This window comes from Protopterus annectens, chromosome 3.part1 (genome assembly GCF_019279795.1).
Source record: "Protopterus annectens isolate FY-2018-M chromosome 3.part1, PAN1.0, whole genome shotgun sequence".
Lineage (NCBI taxonomy): Eukaryota > Metazoa > Chordata > Ceratodontiformes > Protopteridae > Protopterus > Protopterus annectens.
In genome coordinates this window covers 1,393,809,751-1,393,829,672 of record NC_056732.1, presented here as the reverse complement: position 1 = coordinate 1,393,829,672, position 19,922 = coordinate 1,393,809,751, and the positions used below count along the sequence as shown (strand labels likewise).

Here is a 19,922-nt window from a genome sequence, read left to right as displayed (position 1 = left end):
AATGATTTATTGTGGTCTCAAGAGAAGTTTGGAGTAATGTTGAATGTTATTGACATGCAGTTGTTTGCAATGTCACTGCTGTCCCATATTTTCTCCACTTTTTGATGACTGTCTTCACTGTGTTCCATGGTATGTCCAATGCTGTGGAAATTTGTTTGTATCCCTCTCCTGACTGAAACTTTTCAACAATGAGATCCCTTTGATGCTTTGTAAGCTGTCTGCGAACCATGGCTTTTACTGTAGCAGGCAACTGATTAAATGTCAGGAAAATCCTACTAGGACAGCTGAACTTTATTTGGGGTTAATTAGAGTCTCTTTAATTGATGGCAGGTGTGTACCCAAGAAGACTGAATGCTGTAATTAAATCAAAAGGTGCTTCAATAAAGTATTAGTTTAAGGGTGTGCCCACATAACAAAGTATTAGTTTAAGGGTGTGCACACTTATGCAACCAGCATATTGTATTTTTTTTTAATTTTTTATACTTTTTCCTCTAACAGATTTGTTTGTTTTTTAATTGAATTGTACTGGTTATAGGTCACATTAAAGGTGGGAAAAGTTTTGAAATAATTTATTGTGGTCTCATTTTTTTATATCACAAAAACCTGGCATTTTAACAAGGGTGTGTAAACTTTTTATATCCACTGTATGCACTCAAATTTACCCTGGGACTAACTTGCCTCTCCTTCACTGAGAGAGGAGGTAAAGCATGAGGCTGAGTATTGCCAAGGAGTACACAGACATTAGACTAAAATAGCATTGAAACTCCTATGAATCGTATGACTCTGGCACCCAGAACTTTGAACCTTTGTAGGTTTCTTTGTAAAGGATTCAAAACCAAGCAATAAGAATGTAATTATATTACAGATACCCTTCTGATGCTGTTGGTCATACATAATCTCTTGTGGATCATTTGTTGCTTAAAACTTCTAAGAGTAAAAGTTTTGACATGTTGGTGAAGGGGATTATGTGCTGAGTGCACATTGAGATTAATTTGTAAGCCATAAGTCTGGAAGAAAAGCTTTAGTACTACCTGTCATGCAAGTGACCAGGCAGGGGTGTTAATACCCCCCACCAGTGGTGAGCATAGAACTATTTGCTGAGCCTTACAATAATGCATCAGAACAGCCTGCATTTGCTAGATGATGCACATAGGCAACATGTGTGCACCAATGTCTGCCACTGCCACTCTAGGGATGGGGAAAGAGACTAAAGGTAGTGTTAGAAAAAAATAACCCCCAGTATGATAGCACTGCTCCAATGCCTCCTTGTTATAATTATTATCTAGTTCTTTCTTCTTCTTCTTCTTCTTTCAGCTTTTCCCGGTTAGGGGTCGCCACAGCGGATCACCCATCCGCTCATGATTGGCAGTGGAGTTTTACGGTGTTGAGTTGCCAGCCCGGTGCCCAACCTTCCACAGAAGGCACACACACACACGCACGCACTCATGCCTAGGGCCAATTTAGAGTGTCCAATCCACCTACAGCATGTCTTTGGGATGTGGGAGGAAACCGGAGCACCCGGAGGAAACCCACGCGACCACAGGGAGGACATGCAGACTCTGCACAGAAGGCACCCCAGCCAAGTATTGAACCGGAGAACCTCTTGCTGTGAGGCAGCAACACTAACCATCAGTTCTTTAAGGGTAGTAAATAGACAGACAGAGAGGAAGAAGTAAATATCTGAAGTCAGCTGATAAACAATGGACTGGGGAAAATGCTTAGAAAGATGCAGCAAGTCTTTTTAATATACTCCCAAATTCAAGCATAATTCCAAAGGATTTGATAATAGCCCACATCATCATATCACATTATCTCACTGCATAAAGAGGCACAAATAAAGATTCTGAGACCTTCTGGCCTAGTTATCTTAAGTCAGTACTAATTAAAATAATGGAATCCCACACAATAAGGATATATCTGCATATTACAAAAATCACTTGGAGTCCGGCAGTGCTGCCTTGATTTTTTGGTGAAGGACAGGATATGTATGTTCTTACTGTAGATCTAAAGAAATCTTCTAATATGGTGCCTTATATGGGACTGCCTAGCACCAGCACATTTAACTAGGTAAGCAACTTTAAAATATACAAACTTTTGCATGAACTGTCTTTTGAACATTACAAGATGAACTGGGCTAGGATTCTGAAAGGGCTATTGCCAGCAGGAAACCCAAAAATGGGCTGCTATTACTGGCAGTAGCCCTTTTTGAATTAGAAACAGGCTCACTGCAAATGAGACATGCTGGGGGAGCAGACTATGTTAATTAACCACATGCTCTACCAGAAATGCCTATGGTAAGGGATTAGTGCAACCAAGTGATTCAGAAAATCACACTGCTGGCTACGTTAGTTAACACAGCTGAAAAGCTGTATTCCCATATTGTACTCAACGGGATAGACCATGTAAAAGATAAGATCATGTAAGTGTCTGTGGGGAGGTATTGAGGGGAGCTGTGAGAGTGTATGTACATGTGTGGTATGCATGCTTGTCTGCAGAGAAATGAATGGTCTCACATGTGAGTGTCTGGGAGGGGGCAGTAAATACATAAGGGGATGGGTATGTGATCTAAGTGAGTGTGTGCTGTGTGTGTGAAGAGGTGGTGGCTGCCATATCTCTAAACCCCCCTTGACTTATAAGCAAAGACTGAAATACTGGTAGGAACATTAGACACCAGGATCTTTTAAATATTAGTCTAAGGCATGTAAACAATTACTAGGTGAAAAGGCTTTGCAGAGACATTTCCGAACAATAAAACGTATGAGAGGAACACTAGACACCAGGGACACCCTTTAAATAATACCCTAAATCAGTTACAAAGTTAACAAAACAATAGGTTTTGCAGCACAAAGGATATTTTGAACAATATGTATAGAGAATGAACATTAGATACCAGGGGCACTCTTTACACATTAATCTAAGGCATGTAAACATTTATAGGGCAACAGGTCTTCCACACAATGCATTTTCTGAACAAGTATAAAACTCAATGTCTGGCATTACTGGCTGACTGTAATTATCTGCGATTTATGAGTAGTAGGGAAAACATAAGAGGCAACATCAGGGAAGTCCTGTATAGTCAGGGACAGATGAGAGGTGTGTGTGTTTGTGTGTCAGAGTGAGACTGAATAAGGGGGATACCTGTGCCAATGTGATCAAGACATTGAGATTAATTGACTACAAGAACAGCAATGTGAGTATAAAAAAAATGCAGTGCATTTGTGCATTAAGTAGTCATAAATCTCATTACAGGTGTAAATAGCATAACTACGGTCTTGTGCAAGGCCAATGAATCTACCAATTATACCCAACTTCATTCTTCCATCATATTTTACAGTTCTGTTTTATGAATGATAGCAAAACATATAAAGTAATTAGCTGTCAGTAAATCCTAGAAAAGAGTTAATTCATATAAATGTGTAAATATTACTTCATACTACAATAAAATTAACAGCTTTCAATCCAGAAGACATACAAATGTACAATTAGTCTCAATGGGCATTTTCAGCTGAATTTTTATTTTCCCGCAGGTTTCACTGCTAGCAGTAGATGAGATGGCCAACAATTTACCAATTCTGGAGAAAGATAAATATTGGAATGATTCAAGTCCAGAGCCACCGTATACAGCTGCAACTGCAGAGTACAAGAAACCTTCCTTCTTGGGGTCAACATTTGATATCAGGTGAGTTAGGCGCTTCAGGTATAATAAAAGTTATAAAAGAACATAGAGGCCTACACACCAGAACTTTTGCTGATACTTGCTTTTAACGCAAAATTAAGCATCACTTTAAAATAACAGGTTGCATGCCTTCATGTGTGGTACATACCAGTAAAACTGTGTTAAGTATAAAACAGAAGCTTCAAGAGTGGACTGGAGTCATCTTTGAGGCATCCAGAAAGGAAACAGTCCAGACTATTTTTTATCCTGGTTGGGGAAAGAGAGTCAGTCTATGAAATTTGAATGTCTTCTGTTGGGAGAAGCTTCAACAATTATCAGAAATTGGCATGACAGACACTTATGTCCATGACTTCACATATTTGCTTGTCCAGTTCTCAAGGACAAGACTGAGAGAGCAATCAAAATTACAGCCAAATTACACCCGTTCAGAGATCAGACATCTCATGGAAGAATACCACTAGTGAAAGAGATAAAACTAAATCCTGCAGAAGCCTTATATAGGAGGTCCTAATATCACAAATGCATGAAACTCACATAGCTCATGGGATACAACTGTATGCTGTCAGAGGACTGGCATATTGCATGGTCCACCTCTGAAGTGATTAGATTGTAACAAATTACAGGGTCTATATTATAATAGCGAAAATCCATTTAAGCGAACGTGAAAACACAGACACGTATTGCGCGAACCGCAATTATGTCGAACGTACAAAACTGCGAAATTCAAAAAGTCGAAGTGTCATGGTTGGCCCACCTGTGGTACAGCTCCGTAAGATAAGTGTGCGATAGTTATGGACCTTAGGGTTAGGGTGCGGGTTCAGGTAAGTGCATAGATAGGTAATGTATGTAAGGTATAGTGTAGGGTTAGAATTAGGGTTTTGTTAAATGTATGTGTGTGGATTATTTGTTTTGTTTTGGTATATCGCTGTAGGGTAAGTGTTCGATAGTTACAGACCTTAGGGTTAGGGTGTGGGTTAAGGTAAGTGCATAGATAATAATGTATGTAAGGTTTAGGGTTAGACATAGGGTTTTGGTGCTTTACTTTAGGGTTAGAAGTAGGGTTTTGGATAGTGTATGTATGTGGTTTATTTATTTTGTTTGGGTAGGCAGTATGTAGTGGGAGGTGGAGTTGGCCGACTATGGGGATTCGACTTTTTCTATTTCGCAGTTTAGTTCGTTCGGCATATTCGCATTTCGCACAATACGTGTCAGTGTTTTCATGTTCGCTTAAAGTGATTTTCGCTATTATAATATAGACCCCAAATTACACTGGATCAAGGAGGAGAGGAGCAAAATGTGCTGGATAAATAATAAATGGCTTGGGTTAGAGGAGGCGCATGGGTTCAGAAAGCATTTTGGCAGCTATGAACAGCAGGTACTTTGTTGAACTAATAACACAACTTAAAGCTATATGTTTTGTTTTTTTATTTGCTCCTCCTTTTCATTCTTTTTGACAAGTGGTATTTCATACTGTGGTAGTCACATGTATAGGCTGTATATGAAATGTATTTATGGCACATGAACCCCAGCACATTAAGGGTATGGTACTCCAGACATAATGTGTGGTAATCAAATACATGTGATGACTATCTGTCACATTTTTTTTTTTTCAAAATTATTCCCGATCATGCTACACTAGCACTTTTAGTCAATTGGCCAAATGTATTAAAAGCCTGACATTTCTCAAAGTCCATTCTGATCTTAAATACCTATCAACTCTCTGTGATGAATGAATTCAGTTCTAGCCCAACCCCCTAAACAAATCCCAAACATTAATGCTAAGTAATAACTATGAGTGGTGGACAGGTAGTTCCTAAATTAAACCCTAATTAAGGTATATGAAAGTTCAGAGATGAGAAACTAGGTATATTGGCTGAGTAACTTCACTCCTTAGAAAAAGTTGTGAGTAGCCTTGTAATATACAGAGAAAGTGTTGAATCATGTAGATAAATAATCAGTTACTGCAACAATTACAGCTGCTTGAGCTATTTGCTGATACTTTATAAAAGTATTCATGGTAAATTTCTCCAGCAAACAGAAGTTTGTTTAGGACTGTTAGACTGTTCTTCTGCAGTAGCTTATACGTGACACTAGTCAGGGTACAGAGATACTATACAACACTAGGCCTGTTGAAGTTTAACATTTGGTCTCCCTTCACTGATCAGCACAGAACATGACAAAAGCAGATCGTTTAGACATAAAGTGGTAATGTGAAATATTTGTCTACACGGTCAATTCACTACATTTATCGGACGTTTCTTTTTGCTCTATCCCCTTTTCCCTCTATGACATTAAACTAGTTTACCAAAATCTTCCAGGAAAAAAATCATCTTTCAAGCACAACAGTGCAATGTGACCGCGTAAACTCATTTTTATGTGTCCTGCACATGAGCAAGCATAACGGAATGGTTCCATGGCTAAAGTGGGATTTATGTAAATTAAACCAAAGATCAATATGACATCCCTCGGGTACAGAGAGAAGTAAAGTCATTGACACTTAACATATAAGGCAATTCATTGATAATTAGCATGACAGGTTTATGCTTTCCATTCATGCAGTCAAAACAAATGATCAATGACTATTTTAATGCAGATCATTAAGTCTTTTACTCTTACAAATGTGTCACTGATTTGGACATAAGTACTTCATAGTGTACTATCCCAACCCTACAAAATTCCTCTGCTGCTTAAGGAAAGTACCGCTTAAATATTTCTGATTTCTCTTTTCTAAATACAGAAACAGCACTCAAAAGAAATGAAGAAATATATGGTTTGAGTTAACCACTATTAGTGGACGATATAAATAAAATATCCCACCGATAAGGCTGTACTTTGATGTTATCTACAGATAGTACAGTTGTGTACACTCACCATAAATATAGATGTTCGAGTGGGTTCACTGCTGCAGTCCTAACCAATGGATTATCCATGCTGTGGTAGCCCTCAGTCAGTCCGAATACCAGAGCCAAAGTTTTGTGTGTCGGCTACTGTCGCTTGCTGGCTGATGTCAGGTCATCCGCGCTATAAAGGAGAGCAGGCAACACCATTACCTCAGTTTTTCTTGCCTTAACCAAACAAAGAAGTCCAATTTTAATAATTAGTAGTAGTCCTGGGGTCAGAGACCCCATAGAAATATGTGTCTCTCTAAGGAAAGCAGATATCACGGGGAAGGAGGGAGGGAAAGCATGACTGCAGCAGTGAACACGAGTGAGCTCAAAGGGAGGCAGAGTAAGCTTTTCTAAAACATAGTTCACATCCCAGGCTGAGGTGGGCTGTCTTCTGGGAGGCCTGATATTAGAGGCTCCTTTAATGAATTGTTAGATAAGAGAGTGGGAGAACAATGGCTGTTCTGTATCAAAGTGTGCCGAGATGGCAGAGGCATGGATCTTTATGGAGGAGAAGGAGAGATCCTTATTAAGAAGCACAGCAAGATAATCTAGAATAAAAGGAATGGAGGGCAAATGTATGTCTGCCCCCTTGGACTGGCTCCAGGAGCAGAATCTTTTCCATTTTCCAGCATAAGATTTTCTGGTGCTGGGCCTTCTGGCTTCTGTGATGATGTCAAGGACTTGCTTGCTTAGCATAGAGTCCTTGTTGGTTTTGGTAGAATAAGCCATGCTGAGAGCTTGAGTGTCTGAAGGTCTGGGTGCAGCACTGTTCCCCCCCCCAAGATAGCAGGTGAGGTATCAGAGGTAGCTGCCAGGGGGGGCTGGTGAGATAGGCTGTGCAGCAGTGGGTACCAATGCTGTCTGGGCCAATCTGAGACAATGAGTATTGCTCTTGGTTTTTCCTCCCTTATCTTGATTAGTACTTCTCGAATGAGAGGTAGGGGTGGGAATGCATACTCAAAGAGGGTATTCCATGGGAAGGTCAGGGCATCGACCTTCCAGGCCAGGTGATGGTACTCCCTGGTGCAGAATCTGCAAAGAGGTCCACCTGGGGGTCCCCCATGTGTGGGTAATTTGCAGAAAAATGTCTCTGTGGATTTGCCATTTGTGTGGGTCCAGCTGGTTTCTGCTTAGGTGCCCGGTAGGTATTGGGCTATAAGATGTAGTCCCATGGATGAGGCTGCTTGCCACAGGTTCATGGCTAGTCTGCACAGGGGGTAAAATTGAGTCCCTCCCTGTTTGTTGATGTACCGCATGACTGTGGTGGTGTCTGTTTTTATGAGAAGAATCCCTGGTTTGAGGTAGGGTTTGAAGGATGCCAGAGCATTTTGTACTGCAATCATTTCCTTTTCATTGATGTGCAAGAGTAGTATTTATGTGTGCCAGAGACCTTGGGTGCATCTGCCTCTACAGCTCCTGGTATTCGCAGGTGGCCTTCCATTCAAGTACTAACAAGGCCCAACCCTGCTTAGCTTCTGAGATCAGATGAGATAAGGCACATTCAGGGTGGTATGGCCATAGGCCTGGCTGGGGTAGGTCCAGAAACTCTCTTAGTCTTTTCTTGGATTGAGGGAAATCCGTTGATTCCCATTGGAAGTGTTCTTTGAGGGTATGGAGGGTTTCCCCAAAGGAAAAGTCCTCCTGAGGTGATGCAGAAGGAATAGATTCTTCTGCATCTGAGTCTTCATAGGCATTAAGAGGATTTTCCTCTTCAAAAACAGAGGAGTCAGATTCCTCTGAGTCTAAATCCGATTGGATGTCCGGAGAAGATTCCCTTCTCCATTTGGCTGGTGTGGCCTGATTACCCCCGATGAAAGTGATGAGATCCTCCGCCATTTTAAGCATTCTAGTTTGAAGAGGGGGAGGCTTAGTGGAATGGAGACTTTTGCTGTTTTCTTTGCAGTAGCTCTAAGTCTGGCCTGAAGAGTATCCCTCTGTGCTCTTGGTGTGTTAATCGGAAGGGAGGGTGAAGGCCTTGAAGTGAATTCTGAAATGCGAGCAGTATCCTCAGAAGCTGGTGCTTGGGTAGCGGTTCCGGACCCAACCAAGGCAGAGACAGCCAAAGGCTAGTTAGATGATGGAGTTTTCTGCAGCATACAGGACTCTGAATGGGTCTCAGTAGAGGACTGCAAAGTAATTGAGTCGGGCATCAGGGACTGCAAAAGTGCCTCACTGAATTCCGAAGAACTGATGACTCTTTTAGCGTTGGTGTCATCAGAAGGCTTGGTCTTATGCGGTCTGTCTCTATCCTTATCTTTACGTTTTTTTGGAAGATCTGCAGTTTGCTGACTAACGGACGCCATATCAGTAATTGGAGATGGAATATGAAAATATCTGGCTACAAACACAGCTCTGTGATGAATAGTTCTAGCGTTAAAGAGGGCACAGAACCAACAGTGGGGTACATCGTGGTATAGGCCTAAGCAAGCTTTAGACGTTTTCAGCTGAAGTTCGAAATCTGAAAACAGTTGACTAGCACTGTTGTGAATTGCTTCTGCTATGGATCCATGGCAAGAAAGACTGAGGTAATGGTGTCGCCTGCTCTCCTTTATAGCTTGGATGACCTGATGTCAGCCAGCAAGCGACACAGCCGATGCGCAAAACCTTGACTCTGTTATTCGGACCGACTGAGGGCTACCACAGCATGGATAACCCAATGGTTAGGACTGCAGCAGTGAAATATGAAGAACATCTATTTGTTCCATCAGTCATACCTAATGGGCTTGGGGAAAGTATCCTGGTTACAGTGCTGTATTCTTGCCCAGGAACTCAGAAAGAACCTCCTCTCTGGCCAAAAGAGGATGTTTATGTGATGTGGAAAATTGCAATTCAGAGACATGTTAGTCACAATTAAGAAATACCTCATTATCATCTAATCTGCATATCTCAGAATTGCACTTAACTATTGCTAGTGCCAAATACCTCATTATCATCTGAACTGAATACCTCTGAATTGCACTTAACTATTGCTAGTGCAAATGAGCACTTTCCTACAGAAGTCAAAAATGGTGACCCATGCATCATACTGATCCTTGGCCCTCCTGATTTACTTTCCCATACACATACAAACAAAAAACAAACCACCACGCACACACATGCATACAATCTGACATACATCTTAGCTGTCCCTGAGTTGACATAATATCTCAGATGTCTTTTTAGTTGTCCTTGCCTTAGTATATCATGGGTCCTTACAGTCAATAATGCCAGACACTAGAGTTTGTCTCTTCTTACTGATAGTAAAATTCATCATGATGACAGACCTGTTGGTGTATTTTTTCATGTACATCCATGTAAGCATATAAACATGCTCGCTAGTGTCCTCTAGTTCTCCTCGTTTTGTAAAGAAACTTCTTCCTACATGGGCAGAAAATCATTCCTCTCAACTTTCACTGATTTTACAATATGTACTTGCAGTTGCCTTTTAATCTACACTGTGCCTCATAATTCACAGGTCACTGCAATCAGTTGTTAAAGTCACACACTAGAGTTTCATAATTCTTATTAGTTAAAAAAACATGCTAAACTAACAGATGAGTTAGCATAGGTTAAGGCTCCTACTTGACAAGCTAAAGTTGTGGAGCTCAAAATTTTTCTCTACCTTTTACTTCACTTTTTTATTTATTAATAAAGACTTGGATAATATTTTATAACCATCTCTGGTGTCTACCTGTACCATAGATGACTAACACATTATGTGTAAATGCCTAAGCTGCAGGGGTGAATTTTTTTAATCACTTTTAGGGCACAATACATAGCGTATCACTGGGTGTCTAGTCCTCCCCTGCTCCCACTTTTTTGTGCTACAAAACTGTTTTTACGTGCTTTTAAGGCACAGTATAAAGTGTTATCCATGGTGCCTACTGCCCCCCTCCAGTTTGTAGGACTTGCTCATTAGTCTAGGGGAGTGTGGATAGCCCCCCTCACACACAGACACGCACGCATGCACACACACACACACACACACACACACACACACACACACACACACACACACACACACACACACACACACACACTTACTCTAACTTTCCCCTAACTAACCCCCTACAGCAACCTCTTAGGCAGACACAGAGACACACACATACACACCAACACTACCTGTCTGCTAAAATCCCTGCTACTTACCTCTAATGCAATCAGTAAACTCATGTTTTTGGCTGTGTTCATTAACACGTGTGGCTGATGTTCCTTACGCAGGCATTTTAATAAACATGGATAATTAACATAGGCCAATCCTCCAGAATGCCTCATCAGCACTTGCAGTAGGCCATAGAGGCAGTTCACCATGGTAGGGCTGTATCTGAATTGGAAATGCTTACTGCAAAGCATACATCAGGTATACACTTTGGGGTAACCTTTATGAATTCCACCCTTAACGTTGTGTGAGGTTTTTTTTCCCCCTTTTTAGCATGCATATCTATGTACCTGCCACTGTGTATCATTACAGAAGTCCTTGATGACCGGGTACAACCAACATATTTGAAAGCTATTGCTATAACTGCAGGTTATTAACTTTATTATTTATAATCTTGTTGGATCCTTAGAACCGAACTTTTCTGCTTAAGTTCTACCTTATCATCTCTATTCTTAAATTATAACTAACTAACTAAATAAATAAATTACAATGTAATAGAGACCATGTCCTTGTTGATTATTTTCATGATAATTCTTTCCTTGGCTTTGCAAATATGACTAGTCAGACTAATGGGTCTGTAGTTTCCAGGATCTGTTGAAGGCCCTCCCTTATGAAGGGGGATGGCCATTGCACTCCTCCATTATGAAGGGGAATAGCCATTGCAGTCCTTCGTTCATATGGCACGAAGCCTGTTTTAAGACTAACATTAATGAATCAGGGGTCCTGATAAGTCATGTTTTGCACTGTTCAGGAGGCACCCTGAAATTTTATTGGGGCCCATTGAGGCATGTTCTTGGCTTTAGTGAATGCAGCCAGTACATACTCCCTAGTTATAGTTGGTGGGGTTATGTTCGAGGGTACTTTTGGGGGCTGGGGTGGAGTTGGCACTGAATTTGTCTGCTAACTGGTTTGTTATATTGCCAGGCTCAGTGAACGTGGTAGCATTGCTGTGAGCTGCCCATGATGTTTAAGACAGACCTGAAGAAGGCCTTATGGTTATCTTTCACATGGGAGGCTATTTTATCCTCAAAGTTGGCTTTGCTTGACCTAATTAGCCCTCTTAGTTGCCTATTTAGTTTGATGAGAGAACTTTTATCTTTATGAGAATTACCCTTCCTGATTTTTGCCATATTTTTTTCCTTTTGTTGTATATCCTGTTTAATTTGGGAAACAGGGCAGTTTGTTCCTGGGGGTAGTCCTGGGCTTAATTCTGGTAGGTATGGCAACCTCTATGCAGCCATTGACATGATTGTACAGAATTTCTGAGAGCAGTTCAGCATAGGCTGTTGCATTCTTGAGGTTTGGAGGGACATTGAATTTTGACAAACCATCACTTAATAAAAATAATTTACCTTGAAATAGTTCCTCACTGTTACTGATTTTAATGGGATTATGAAGCTGATTTTGATTTCGAAGGAAACAGCTTTATGGTCAGTCCTTACATCCTATTAAGAGACAGTTTGTCAAAATTCACAGCTTCCTCAAACCCGAGAGCACATCCACCTTTGCAAAATTATTCAAAAACCCTGTACAAACATGTAAATGGCTGCAGTATCTACAAGAAATAAGCCTAGATCCAACACCAAAAACAAACCCCACTGGTGGAATCCTTACCTTAACAGGGTATATAACAAAAGAAAAACATCATGGCTAAAATCATCAGAAAGAGTAACTATCATAGAGACAGGAGCCCTCTGATTTAACTAATCAAGAAACCAAGAAGTCTAATAAAGTCCAACAAGGTCAGCTAGGAGGTCAGGATAGTCCCCACGCTAAGGTCAGTCACTCAGCAATGTGCAGAATTGATCAATAATGGCATAACCTTCACTGAGCAGGGTGATATAGCACATCTACTGGCTGATAAAGTTAGTTCTAACTTCACTCTGGTAGATCTCTTTTGTTTTGTTTTTTGTTTTTTTAATTTCAGTTCTTGTTGGTCTTACATGGTTTGTTTTGGAGTTTTATTAATTTGATGCTTATGGCTTCAATTCACCAAAACTAATCTGTACTTCCTGACATTTCCTGTTAAAATGAATTAGGTAGATGGGAAGCGTAGTAACATTAAAATATAAATATTCTGTATGCTACATTGCGAAGTAGATTAAAAAGCTACCTCTTAAAAAGCCTAAAAAAGTAGAGTATAATGGTCGAGTGTATAGCTTAACTTGTTAATAAACAAACATCATATCAGGCAGTTTAATAGCAAATCATCTATGGATCATTTCTAATTACTTAAAAAGCCGAGAGAGAGAGGGCAGGAGAAATTACAAAGAGAAAGATTCAGAAAGAGAGCAGTACTGAATATAGATATGAGAATAGAACAAGCCAAAAAGGCTATACAAAAGTAAGTTTTATAAATAATACAATAATATTTTGACAAGATCGTGTGACTTTGGAGCTAGTATATTTAAGAAAAATAAGTGTGGAGGTGTAACTTCCACTTTGGGATGCACAGGAGGCATATCACTCCCCTTAAAGATTCAATATTGTATTTTGTATCTTTCTGATTTATTGATGGTTTGAGTGGTTGATAATTTCTTTATAATTTATCAAGTCTTAATGTCAGGTCTCAGTAAAACATAACCAGTGACTCATTATGGATGCTGTCAGTACACATAAGGAAAAAGTATAATTTTCATTTTCTGATACCTTCTTTATTCTATTCGGGTCATGGGGAGTCTGAGCCCATCCCAGCACTCCGCTCAACAGGCAAAAAGAAAACAATCTTAGATGGGACACCAAAACATTCTAGAACACACACTGTACAGATTCCTACAACTAACTTGGAAGACTGGCAATTCACCTACAACATGAATTTTGGATGGTTGATGAAATCAGGGTATCCAGCAAGAACCTACACAGAGACAGGCAAGATATAGAAACTCCACAGAGAGGCCACAACATTTAGTAAGTGAGCCAGAGATCCACACTAGGTGAGGCAACAGTGCCAAATGTTTGTGTTTCTGCACTATGGATTGGCCAGTATGGATCCTGCAGGATGCAGATATGAGTGAACAGGCTGTACCTTAGGTAATGGAAGCAAACTTACAATTTTGAGGGGTAGAAATAACAGTCTGACAGTAAGATGACCATATAACCAAGGCTGCTTGATGGTGAAACTGATATTGGTGGAGATTACATTAATTAAATAATTTACTGTATAGGACACACTACAGCCCAGAAGGCTACTTTAAGATATGACTTACAACAGATTAAACAATCTGCTTCAGAAACAAGTAATTTTGCACAGTGCAGTTAAACAAAATTGCAATGTTACAGACAGGAGGCTATAAAAAGTGAAAGTATCAGACATATTTTACAAAAGACTACTTGCCTTTTTCAGGTCTAACTGCTCCCTAGTAGATGGATGCAGATAAGCTGAGATGATTCAGATAAAACATGAAGTGGCAATGGTATTGCAAAAAAATACTAAAATATTAAAAATACTTGCGTTCTTATAATGACTGGAAGGCATATCCGGAAGACAGTTGCATTCAAGAGATATAAGAAATGCCATAGGATTATGAAAATACTGTGCTTTGAACTACATTATACCTTTAGTAATGCTTCTGCCTCAGCACTCGCTTTTTAGAGCACAACTAATATGACAGTGTTTAAGAGGCAAAACTTAAAATATGCAAATGTGCCAGGCCTTTGACATAACTTGATTAATATGAACTGATTGATGAATAATGTTAACATTTATTTTATTTTCTATGAGAGCATGTTGCTTTTGTTTTACTGCTGTAGGCCTTTCCTATTGTCAGTGTATAGTAACACTTGGAAACACAATCAATTCTGATACAGCTAAAGGACAATTTCTGAAATGTCATCTAGACAGTAATGTAGTTGAAATATGTAACAAAACAAAAAAAAAATACTGGAGAGTTACTGCTCCCCAAGGAAAGGCTGAAATGTCATCTAGACAGTAATGTAGTTGAAATATGTAACAAAACAAAAAAAATACTGGAGAGTTACTGCTCCCCAAGAAAGGCTGAAATGTCATCTAGACAGTAATGTAGTTGAAATATGTAACAAAACAAAAAAAAAATACTGGAGAGTTACTGCTCCCCAAGGAAAGGACAAAGGTTCAGTACATTGGACTTTTTTTTTTGTTTCTATAAATACAGTTAGTCAGCGAAAAACTTAGGCATATATTTTACAAGCATGCAAATTTTTATTTGCTATGATTACAGTTTGAAACAAAAAAAATTATAACTGAATGTCAAAAGTGCTTGCAGGAAAAGTATTAAAACCTTGCAAAAAGCCACACCCAGCTCAAAATGTAAGGGCAAAAATGTTTCTAAGTATGCTTGTTCAAGATATTTCAATGCACTTACAAAGACACTTCATCGTACTGGATACTACAAATCAAACATCATGGATATTTTCATTATAATTTATTCCCTAAGCAGTACTAAGACATAAGACATTTAACTGAAAGCAGGACCTACGGTTCATCTCAGCATGTCAAACAATCAGATTCACAGACCTTACCAAACTGAAGCATACCTTCCCACACACATACTTTTTTAATAAAGCTATGCTCATTTGTTGTGAAATGGGACTGCCATCAACTTCAAAACAGAAAGTTCCAGAAAATGTTCCTGCTGCACTTCGTCTTCAGATGAAACCTTCTTCATCTGCTGCTCCATCATATGGGAACCCTTTGGTCCATCACTCTTCCTCATTACCTGTGTCAGAGCTTTATAAAAGTCTTACTGTACAACATATATCCAACGTTACCCAGTCCTTTATGGTTTTCCTCCTTATACTGAATGAACAAAAATACAAGAAATATGTGACCTTGCACTTATTTATTAAAACTAAGCAACAAAAAAAGTCATTAATTGTTGTTAAATCAAATGCAATGTGTTCCATATTTTTTCACTTCAATTCAAAATTACTATTAAAAGTAGGCTAATTTTTGGTACACTGTTTTAAGCCCAGTTATCATTTTCTCTATTGTAAGTAACTGATTTTTCTTTTACTTTTATAATACATAGCAGCACACATGACTGGACTATATATTTTTTTAAATAAATGAGTATGTAAGGAATTGTTTCTCTTTTGTTCGGGGGAGGGTGACACACCAGCAGAGTCAAAATACGCATTTTCCAATTTTTTGACACACCGAGCCAAAAGGTTCGCCATCACTGGTATAGACCAAGTCTAAATTTATTCAGACTTCATAAGCTTGTGGCACTTTTTTTTAGTGACTGCCACATCCTTAGCCTCATAGTCATAAATCCATGGTTTCCAACAGCAGCCTTGAATTCTACCAAATATTCATAAAAAAAAGCTTGTGTCACTTCAAATGTGACACCTCTGATAAGAGAACCAGAACATAATGACTGCTAGTAAACAAACCATCTAATGTAAAAATGCCTTCTCTTATAACAAAGACAGATGACATCATGATCTCTTCCTTTTCTAAGATTAAGTGGTACTTTAGGGCAATGAAAATCAAAAGGATCACTGAGTGCGTAATGATGAACCTTCATTAGATAACTTTCATCAGTCCAGTATCGGTTGTATCCTTGATCTATGCTGCTTTTAGTGTCATCCAAAAATATTCTTCTGAAAAGTGGGTGGTAAATTAAGATGGGGAGGGGGGGCAGAATTGTGTTGGTGCCTGCAATTGTTTATGAAACATACTGAAGATGTCAACAGAGAGTATTCTGATGCAATTTGATACGCCTTAGGAGATTTATACAACTGTATATATGATTCCTTTTCCAGGGATGATTCTTTTTTCTGGTGAAATGTGTACTGGGCCTGTACTGGTACCACCTTAAAATAATTATTTATAGCTGTGACTTCATCAAAGATCTCTAACAGTTAGGAGGACTTAGCTTTTTTTATCTCTGTTGTCTAATGTAGACAATGAATATCTACTATCTTATGACATATTGAATTTGCATAAAATGGGTGCCTTAACATGTGAACTATCACTGTTAACACCAGAGGTGGAAGACATTTTAACTATGTATTTTCCCTTTTTCACCTTCATCTTTTTTTTTTTTTTTTTTTTCCTTTAGGCTTTTCATTTGAAGCTCTGAGTTCTGACATTTTTTATCAGCTTTCTTTCAACCTTATTCTCTTTCTTTCTTTTCTAATTTGTGTTGTTTCCAAAGGGTAGAAATACATTCAAGGCAATGAGTCTCCTTATCTTAATTGCTTTGTTAAACCTGATATATTGTTCAGGATATCAGCCTTAAGCAGAATCTCCAACACAAAAAGGAGTTAAAGTCTTTAATCAAGCCCAAACTCACTTATTCGTGGACTTTGGCGAGGAAGTTATTATGCAAAAGACATCTCATAAATTGCAGAAATAACAATCATTTCTTACCTGAAAGTAGACTAAAGCAAGGAGTAAACTACTCAAAATGGAAAGTATAATGAATCAATTAAGATTTATAAACAGGAGAGAAGAAACGGAGATGGCACGGTGATGTTGTTAGAGATGGTGTTCACCTATAGCTAGAGGATCAATAGCACAAAACTGGTACTACTGTTGAACAAGGGAACATCTGACAATTCAAGACTCTGATGTCACTGAGAAGCCCAGATGTTATCACACTGCTACAAATTTCCTCTTGAACAAACCTCTTAGATCACTTTCTGGTGGGAGGATGCTATGATATGACTGTTTATTAAAAACTTGAAAAAGGGCTACTGCCCATCTAAGAGTACTTTTTCTTAAAAGGTAATTTCTAGATTTGGGATATTTTCATTAAGAGCTCTGTATATAAGACTGATTTACTGCAGTGAGTGCCTCTCTTTTTATCTTAAAAATCATTAATTACCCTAATTGTACCTGGACCTTACTGGTTATATCCAATAAAGAGAACAACCAAAAAATATATCATTTAAAATGTATGGAAATATAAAAGGCTCACACCAAGGTGATGGCAAAATGTCACTTTAAATGTTACAGTTTTGGAAAGCACATCTATAACATTACCTGCACATTTTTAGCAGAAGGTAGCCCAAAAAAGTAATTAAATATAAGCCATATTTTTCTATGTCAGAGTTAGGATCTTGTGTGTTTTTTCCATATTTGAAAACATTTTTTTTTCTTTTTTACCTTTTATTTTCTCAATTTTGAGAGACTGTTCTCAAGTAAATAAACTTTCAGCATGACGTTATGATTAGTTGCTGCAGTTATGCTAAATCTGTTGCCCAAGGCATTTTGTTCAGTACAAGAAAAGCTATTCTCTGAACATGCACACTAAGCAATGAAGGGTACATTTACCTACTTTAGCAACTTTATAGAGCCTAGTTCAGACAGGCTGTCAGACTCAGTTACAGAAAATGTTCATGTTCCCCCAGGATCATTGTTAAGACTGCTTTACTTTATTACACTTATTTATTTTTCAATAACCTTTCTCTCTGTGTCATCTTTGTTTGGATCCTGATGAGTCAGTTGGCTACCAGACAGAAATGTGATGCACTCGTGACTGGTACATTAAAGTGCAGTTAAATGAGTTTGCTCCGAATTGTATAGAAAGACTGAAGTATATAAAAGAATTCTTCTTACCCTGATGTATACCAACATTTTTTAGCTAGCATATATAAGCAGCTGTACCGAGAGAATATTGTTGGGAGATGGGGGGCAACGCTTCCCTTGCACAAACACATACATTTAATATTTTTGTAAATTTCACATATTACTGCAAATATTTGCAACTGCAGTATTGTGACTGTTTTTAGTGTCACTCACTATTAAAATACATATTTGTCATAGATCTGATTATCTGTTGACTTCCCTACTGTGATCTGCAAACCTCTCTTACAGGACTGAATCATGATGCACCAATGGTTCACTGCAATGTGTTATAGATGTTTGCTTTGTTATACTAAAGAACCACTTACCTAATGCCTGACTTACTGAACACAGACTCCCACCACACTATGCAGTTGTTGGATATAATGGAAAAAATGTAACTGCAATATGTTTTTTGCATGAGGTGACTGTACAGCCTGCAAAAACAAATTGTTTAGTGTTACATTTCTTTATCTTTATCATAGTGGTCTACTGTGTGACATTTTATCACAGTAACTTTCTAATCAGTATAATCAAGCAATTTAACCTTCAAAAGACTGACCAGATGATGCTTTGAACACCAAAGAGGCTTGGAAAATCACCAACAGACTGTACCATTGCATGTCCTCAAGGTGGCTCCAGGATTCAGCCAAAAAGATCCACTATTTAAATGTGTGACTTGACTCCCATATTTTTATTTAATTTATATTGTTAAGGTGATTTCCTAAACAAATTACCTTATGAATACTTGTTAGAAAATATCACACATGCTAAGTCAAGATGCCAATTGCCAGCTTTAGAATATGGCCATAACATCTCCCACCCTTTGTCAAAGACTATGAGCAACAATGAATATTATTTGAACATTTGGGTCAATGCACATAAGAAGGAACATCAGTGTGGCACTCTAGAAAAAGTTAAGTGGCTCATCATTATCCAAACAGTTACCCTAAGGTCCATCAGTTTATTCTACAAAATATGAAGTCAGAAGCACCATCATTCCTTAGATGCTTAAAATCTTTCACATGACATTTACATGTTTCTACTTCAACTCCCCACCTACTTGTCCAAATAAAATGCTCCAGTGAGTGTTCAACCTTGGCATAACTACAGTACTCTCCTAAGTATTACACTTTGGTGTATTCCAGCTATGCTTACAAAATATGGAATACACTCTCTCTTACAATTTGAAACAGAGCACCTTCCCAAGCTTTTGCTAAATCCAAGCTAATAGTACACTGACTGAAAAAAGCAGGCTCCTTATTCAAATGTTGAGACTTGTAATACCAAACTCCAAAATGCAAACAAAAGACCAAAACCAGATGTTGAACATTGCTTATCTCTTTTCACTTCTTTTTTGTAGGGGGGGTAAGCCCCCCTGCACCTCCTGAACTCATACTTACCAAATCCAAAAAAATGCCATATCTCAAGGAAAAGGGAATATTCTGAGGAATAGCAGTCTCAGACTTTATCTCTCTTACCACAGTTCAGGACTTTAAATTCCTCATTTTAGGTCATTCTATCTCAGTATTTAAATGGGTAAAAAGCAGTATGCAAGTAGGGAGCCAAGCTTCTTCATGAAACATTAGTGATCAAAATATTAGTCATAGACAGTCTTATGTCTGATCACTCATGAGTTTGATTGCCACGTGTTTTCCAAGAAGACTGTCT

At 38.6% G+C, this 19,922-nt stretch overlaps 1 protein-coding gene and 1 pseudogene across 1 annotated transcript in view; one reads left to right on the top strand and one right to left on the bottom strand.

The window, feature by feature from the left end:
- LOC122798479 (bestrophin-2-like) overlaps positions 1 to 19,922 on the top strand; it is a 624,740-nt gene that overhangs the window by 530,268 nt on the left and 74,550 nt on the right. The window contains exon 9 of the mRNA XM_044067436.1: positions 3,528 to 3,679. Within this exon, the coding sequence (XP_043923371.1) occupies positions 3,528 to 3,679 (152 nt within the window). The remainder of the gene's footprint in view (positions 1 to 3,527; positions 3,680 to 19,922) is intronic.
- Positions 7,969 to 8,087, bottom strand: LOC122799037 (annotated as a pseudogene).